Source organism: Rhagoletis pomonella, unplaced genomic scaffold (genome assembly GCF_013731165.1).
Source record: "Rhagoletis pomonella isolate Grant_MI unplaced genomic scaffold, Rhpom_1.0 Rhpom_scaffold_00011, whole genome shotgun sequence".
NCBI lineage: Eukaryota > Metazoa > Arthropoda > Insecta > Diptera > Tephritidae > Rhagoletis > Rhagoletis pomonella.
This window is the reverse complement of record NW_023458565.1, coordinates 29360079-29367985: the sequence shown is the minus strand read 5'-3', so window position 1 is coordinate 29367985 and position 7907 is coordinate 29360079. Positions and strand designations below refer to the sequence as shown.

Here is a 7907-nt window from a genome sequence, read left to right as displayed (position 1 = left end):
CCTATCTACGCGCACTGCGTAAGATAGGGTTATACTCCCAAAGGTTGGACGGTTGTCAAGATGGTGTTCATCCCGAAGGCCGGAAGGAGCTTCCATGTTGCCTCCAAACACTTCAGGCCAATCAATGTCTCATCATTTCTATTGAAAACTTTGGAGAGGCTGGTTGACTTGCACACAATTGCCACGTCGCGAACAGCTATTAGACTCAGGGAAACCGATTGGTTGACCAACTTAAGGACTGACGACTCTGAAGTTCTAGGGGCCTTGAGTTTCATCCCTTATCGTATAGATCACTGCGCCACCGAAATGGCTCTAAGGAGCTTTTTCTCTGGCTCGTTTGCCTCGAGAGAAGATTGGGGCGGGCGGCACTTCTGGAGAGGAGGAGCAGTGAACTTCATCACTGATGGATCGAAACTGGTTGGCAGGATTGGTGATGTGGTCTTCTGTCTAGAGCTTTCCATCAGCACTAAGTTCAAGCTTCCGGACAGCTGTAGTGTATTCCAGGCAGTGTCTGCTATCAAGGAGACGGTGAAATCACTGCTGTGCAGTGCGATGCATCCAGGTAGGTGAGCATTTATTCTAAAAGCCAAGCGGCTATCGGCGCCTTGAGTGCGTTGGACATGCGCTCTAACTTGGCTAAGGAATGTCTGCTCCCTCTATCGGTCGCATCTGGATACTTACAAGCCATTCCTGGATGATCCAGCTATCAAGCTCACAGACTTAATGCTACCGAAGGTATCCTTCTAAAAACCCTACAAGGCCAGAACTCCTGAGAGACGGCTGCTGGGAGGCGATAATAACTATGATTGCTAGTTCAAAGTATGGTATACCTACTGCTGGGGCAGGCGTACTTAGACCAAGATTCCAGAATAGTTTGCCAATGGGCATATACCCAACCATATTCCAGGCGAAAGTCTTCACAATCGAAGTCTGTGGTCGCGAATGTCTTTGCTAGAAGACTTTTTAAACAACCCGGGAGAAATGAAGGGTTTAAAGGCAACCAAAGGGCTGACTATGTTCAAAACCGGGGAGCCCAAATGCGCTTATATGGTCCCGAGCTTTTCTACAGCACTACTTAGGAGCTGGGAAGAATCTCAGATTGCTAGCCAGCGAAGGTCTTAGAACTCTTACTGGCTACCTAACAGGACACTGCAAATTAAGGAACCAGTTGAATAAAATTGGGCTTTCTGTATAGAGGGACTGCAGGTTTTTTGGGCTGGTGGATGCAACCCCGGAGCATATTCTATGTGAATGCCCACGTATTATGAATACCAGACTGATACACTTTGGTGATCGATTGTCTTCTCCATTCAAAATTTGGCAGATGGCTCCCTCCAAATTGCTTAACTTCTTAAAAGTAGTTGGATATATGTATCTGCTTAGTACGCAGCGCTAGTATTCCCGACGTAATAATTATAATGTTAAGACTACCTGCAGAAAGAACCAATTTAACTTACATATGTACATATATATCTGAAGCATTGACCATGAACATAACTGACATCTTTTTTAGCCGAAACTAGGTATGTATGTAAAAGCTTTTTATTTTTATGAAAAATTCTTTTGCTAAAGTAGAGCTCTCAATCGACTGTAATTAGTGTCGTCACTTTTCCCAATACTCTTAAGCAGTGAAACAAAAATGTTGTGAAAAAAATTTTAATCTTTTAAGATAAGTGTTTTTAACTGTGAGTAAGCTAATGAAGCATGTTAAGACTTTTAACCCAACTGATGGGTAGCTATGATTAAACATTAATGTTATCAATTTTCAATTATACTAAAATTAATCCTTAAATATGTTTACTTAGTACCTATAGTATCTACTTTCCAGCGCTATAAAAGCGTGTAGCGAGCCGTCTCTTAACCATAATTGTGCTGAACACCCAAACGTAAAAGTAACACAAAATGAAAGTAACTGTGCTCGCCCTCATCTTTGGACTGTGCCTGGCAGTCGCTGCCGCTTATCCTCAGTCCGGTATTGATTACTCTATCGAAAGTGAAGAACTAGAGGAATTTACACCATTGGAATATGCCGAGGATACGACCGATGAAGAAGCATTCTCCATTTTAGGTTTCTTGTATTTGACCATCAGAGCTAGCCTGCGTACGCTGAAAGGTGTTAACTGTACCGTTAAACGTGTCCTAACCATTCGTACTGCTGGTGTGGATTTCTTGGATGCTGTTCAAGACTGCAATACCGGTGCTTTGAAGGAATTTAATGCGCTTGTTAACCAAGTGCAAGCTGTTGTGAATACCACCAACGACATCATCAACGTGAACACCAATGTATGCCACAACGGTGCTTTGGACGCGGCAGCAGATGCCAAGAAGACGACTCCAATCAAATGTTTCTTTAAATTATTGGGTAAAACGATTACGCTAAAGCTACAGATATCCAAGACGATTTCCCTGTCCAAGAAATTGCCATCTACGTCAAGTACCTATGGTGGATGCGCTAAGACTTCGGTCAATGATTTGGTTGCCGTTTTCACCGAGTTTCCCACTTTCGTGAAAACCTGCTCAAGGTTGAGGATTTAAGGCGCTTATTTTTATTGTTTTGAATTTTGAAATTCAATAAAAATATAAATTAATGAGTTACGATTGCAAGCAAGTCATAACATTTTTTATTTTTACATATATGCATATATTGGCAGCTTCTTGAAAATTCTTTCTAAATATTTTGACCGCTAAAAACCTATCGTCGCATTTTGTGTTGTACTAATATTTTCTTTATTTTCAAAAGGACAAAGTTAATGTGAAATTAACAGCCACTTTTTTATAAATGAGTGAATCATCGATAAAGCGAAGGACTAAAATATTGTTTTTGATATAAGCGTACATATGTACATGAATTCCTTGCTGCATTTGTACATAGTACATACATATGTACATACGAATATGTGAATGGACATGTGTAGGCAAAGCAAAGCTTTGAGTTACCAACTAGCAATCATAATTTTCGGCAACAACGGAAACGGAAATAAAATCAAGCAAGCACAAATGCAATAATACAATTTTATGACATTTCACAAATGCCATTTACCATACTCGTTTACGTCTACATACTCGTGTATTCATATGTATGTATGTACATGCAGGCATACCGCAAGCTACCCTGTAGGAAATTCCTGAAGCGCAAATCGTATTTAATCAAGTATTTATTAAAGAAGTAATTCCGGGTTGCTGGCAAGACTCCAAGCCTTGCCTAGTCACATGCGTTAAAGAAGCTGTAGTGCAAATCACCGAGTAGAGAAGCAAATAAGTGGATCTAACAAGAAGGGTGGAGACTTTACCAGGTACCGCAACGGCTTTAACTTTTATTGAAAAAAAGGACTTTTTAATGATTATTCCCTCGGTTTAATTTGTTGCTCTAAAAACAGTCGTTGATTTTTTTTTTAGTTTTATTTACCTTTCTACTTTGCAGTTTAGTGTTATGCCGGCTCGAGATCAATTTTCGAAACGAAAAACTAAAAAAAACTTGATCTCGAGCCGACAAAATACTAAATTATAAAAGTATTTTTTTTTTAGTTTTATGTTTTGTTTAGTAAATAAAAGTTGTTTCTTAGAAAATAAAACTTAAATTGTGAAAGACGAGCATGAATACGAAGATGGAGCCACGGATATGGCCACGAAGGCGATCACGAATACTAACACGGAGACAGAGAGGAAGACGAAAAGAAGACGACGACGAGGTGGGGTGAGCAACATACATCTTCATCTCCATTTTCATCTTCACCTTCATCTTAACATCGAATCTTTATTTTCATCTTCAACGTCTTGTTAATCTTCATGTTCATCTACATCTTCATCTTCAACTTTATCTTCATCTTCCTCTTCATCTTCATCGTCAACTTCACCTTCACCTACACCTTAATTTTCATCTTAATTTTCATCATCAACTTTAACTGTCCTTGCATCTTTATCGCTCTCTTTTCGCATTCCCCTGTCTCCACACAGTCGCTCATTCTAAGAAGCTCTAAAAATATTCTTCTTCTCTGTAGCAAAGCGGATTTAGTGGTAAAGCTTGCTAGTCGTTCCCCTTCTGTGCCAACTGAATCCAATTGGAAATGGACCTGATATCATTAGCAGTTACCGTGTTTACTTACTTTCACGACTGGAGCATTTTCTTGAAAAATAAACCCAAAAATTAAGTTTTATTTCTGACCAAAAAATAAAAGTAAATATGAATATAATATAAATATAAATATAAATATTTCAAGCAAAAAATAAAACTAAAAAAATAACGACGATTTTTCAAGACAAAAATAAAATCTAAAAATTACGATTATTTTCTAAGCACAAAAAAAAATTAAAGAGTTACTACTATATAAAAATTGATTTTATTTTTATAAAACTCAAAAACAATCATCGCCGGTGACGATAGTCTAAATGGCAACAGTTGCTTTACTTCTTATGCATGCAACTCTTCTCTCTCAGTTTTTAGTTGAAATTTAAAAAATAATCGTAAATTGCCCTGATTTTATGCCTAAAACTTACACCTCCTTTATGTATTTAGTAATAGTTTCATCTTGAAAATTCTTTTACAAATGCAAGTTTGTACCTGCAGGGAACTTGCTATATTAAATAACGACGTGCATCCGTATGTAGTACATATGTACATATGTACATATTCCATATGAAAAGGCATTATGAGGCCCACATAAGATACAATCAGATATAAACAAAGAGACATCCATAGCTGAAAATAGTTATGACTATAAATGAGTAGTACTTATTCATACATATATAGGGTGAGACGAGAGGAATTCAGGAACAACTTTGTTTGTCTCCTGACGAGCTTCTGATTTTGGAAAGTAGGTTTGAATAATAAATAGTCAGCCAAGCAGGCATTAAAGCGCTCATATTTCATGACTTTAGGGAGCACCTTAACCGCGTGGTTGGAGATCATAACACTGTGTTTTAACAAAAAGGCTCGCAACACGAATTAAGGAAGAAGCTAGCTGGGCCTAGCACATTAGACCTGTAAACTAAAATAATTTCAATCAAGCAATCCTTTTTAATGCCAGCTCGAGGTCATTGAAAACATATGTAAAGATATTATTTTCCCAATATATTTCAATCTGATTTTGAACTGAGTATCGCTGAGTGTAGCACCAACTGTTTGCAAAAATTAAAACTAAACATTAACGTGTTACAAATAATTTCTGTGAAAAATCTGCATCACTCTTGAATCACCCTATACAATGCTAGGAATCGACCGGTGCCTATACTGTACGAATGTAGTGGCAATAAAACGAACTGACGAGCATACCAAACACAAAAGCAAAAACTGTTGGTTAGTCGAATATCCAAGGCGGTACATATGCAAGACCAGATACCTGTGTAGGCACTCCAACGATGGCGAGTGACTTACTGGCAAAGGCAGAACAATTGTGAATTGACGTAATTTCGTTATTATATTTATGTGTTGTATTTAAGCGAAATATAATTTAGTAAAGGAGCAGCAGGAATTGGCGAAGGCTATGATGAGAAGCTCGTGCAAGTAAAAAACTAGCAGAGTGTGGCTACATACATAAATATATATACCTTCAAATATATTTGAACGTTGAAAATTACTCACACTAACAACAACAATGAATGCAATAAAAACCATAACAAGTCAAGCATCATCCCACACATAGTCCAGAATTCTCAACTCAATACTCAGTACTCTGTGCTCATCAACAAATAGTATTTTGTCTGATTGTCCACAATGAATTTGGGTAATCATACCTTGCTGTTTTTTTTTTTGTTTACTTCCCTTTTGCTGTAAATATAACTGGCCTAACGTTTTGTTCGGCCAGCTAGTTGATTGTCCTTTGTCGTTGCAACTTTTCAACTTATTGCCATTTCAGTCATCATGTGTCCTCTTAATAGTTAGCTCAACTTGTGTACATACTTTTGACGCTGGAACTGGAGTGAACTGAGTTTGAGGAGCCAAGAGGAATGAGGAATGAGGAATGCAATAAACGAAACTCACAGTTAACTTATTTACGTTTTACGAATTTTCCCTCAATAACTCGATAACTCAATTGTAGGCACATTTACGAATTGTCAGCAAGGACTGGAACCAGTATGCGATGTATGAACGAGCAATCAATTACACTCGCGTATACTTACTTACATACATACACAAATGTATGAAGGTATAACTGTGTAATCTACTAGCATTATCGTATAACAGTATCTTTATTTGTGATCTTCAGGTGTGCATTCAACTGGCCAGCGAGCAGCATGTCTACTCTGAGACGTCTACATACATCTATCAACGTTTTGTGGACGAGGAAGCAATGATGTCTAGCTCGGCTACTAAAAAATACTAAATGATAAGCAGCATAAACTCCTATATGTAGGCAACAAAATGTGACAAGTACGCACTTGAATGTATGCACATTAGGGTGGTTCAAAAATACATGCGAGAGAAAAAGTTGAAAGGATTTTTCTAAATGGAAAAAATAATACCCGTCCGTTTTGTTTTTAAAAATAATTAGATGCTCAAAGTTTCCCTCTCGTAGAAATGATATAGAATTCTTGGAAATCAATATTTTTCGATCGAAAATCTCTGTTACTTTTTAGGAAACTTCCAATAGCAATACCCCATTGTTTATTTAATTTTTTTTTAATTTTTTTTCAATAGTAATTATTTGTATAGGTCCCCAAAAGCCCAAAAAAATGCAATGGGGGCTCATAAAAATCTTTTGCTATAGAAAAATGGATAACAAGCTATTGGGTATTATTATTGGAAGTCTCCTGAAGAAAACCGAATTTGTTCGATCGACAAATATTGATTTTCAAGAATTCTATACCATTTCTACTAAAAGTGTTTTCCCTAGTGATAGAACGATACGAGTACAGAGTAGAGAATATCGATACCTTTCATGAGTACTGAGTAGTATCGAGCACTCGATACTTTTTGGCAAGTACTGAGTAAATATCGCGAATGCCAAAAAGTATTAAAAGTATTTTTTTTAATTACCCAATAAATATTGTGGCGAACGTTCGAATATTATCTTTGATATCCAATATGAATGTTGTGAAAATGAACATAGCGCTCATTTAGGTGCAGCGCAATAACGCCCATGGGCTTTATTTTCTAAAAAAAAAGAAATAAAGCCCGCGGGAGTTATTTCCATTTCGAAAGGGAAATAGCGCCCACCAATAAAAGGCAATTACGCCCGCGGGCTTTGTTTCTTTTTTTTAAGAAATAAAGCCCATGGGCGTAATTTCCGCGGGCGTTATTGCACTCCACCACTCATTACACAACCTAGAAGAAAATGTAGCGGTCATTTCAACATTGGGTACGGTTAAAATCTTTTAAATAATTGGAAAACGAATCCCTTGCCTCACCTTTGATAATGAATGGTGGAAGAGGATGGTCTTCCGGCTCGACAACTTGCCCACTCTCCAGCATAAGGCAGCCGTCGTTAACCCATGTATTCTACCTTCGTTGTGAATTCGAAATCCAGCCCCTTCTTGAAGACAATTTTTATGAAAGAGAGCTAATCTTTCAGTTAGAGAATGGGCTTCACCACATTTGCTTCTCGTTTTCTAAATTTGCATTTCATTTTCAAAGTAAAGTTATTTACAAATATACGCGTAAAACTTAACTTATTGGAAGTTTATTTCAAAAACTCCTTTATATCAGAACTAAACTATTTAAAGCAGTGACTATTCAATTTACAAATAGCAAGAAGTCAAGAAAGCAAAGCAATCTGATTTTTGTTTACTTTTTGTGTTTGCTTTGGGAATACTTGGAAGAGCGAGTATTATCGATACTTTTTAGCAAATATGAGTACCGGCATCGATACTTTTCTAAAAAGTTCTATCACTAGTTTTCCCCATATAAAATATATGGAAATCTTTATAGGCGTTGAGGCAGTTCTAAATATCATATCTGAAAAAAAAATACA

At 37.2% G+C, this 7907-nt stretch overlaps 1 protein-coding gene across 1 annotated transcript; it reads left to right on the top strand.

Annotated features, from left to right (window-relative positions):
- The first annotated feature begins 1902 nt into the window (after positions 1 to 1902).
- LOC118746964 lies at positions 1903 to 2535 on the top strand. The gene has a single exon (XM_036480958.1). The coding sequence runs from the start codon at positions 1903 to 1905 to the stop codon at positions 2533 to 2535; it is 633 nt and encodes a 210-aa protein (XP_036336851.1).
- The last annotated feature ends 5372 nt before the right edge of the window (positions 2536 to 7907 follow it).

What these genes read in the sequence shown, in the direction of transcription:
- LOC118746964 (XM_036480958.1), top strand. Translation starts at nt 1,903, where the DNA reads ATGAAAGTAACTGTGCTCGCCCTCATCTTTGGACTGTGCCTGGCAGTC.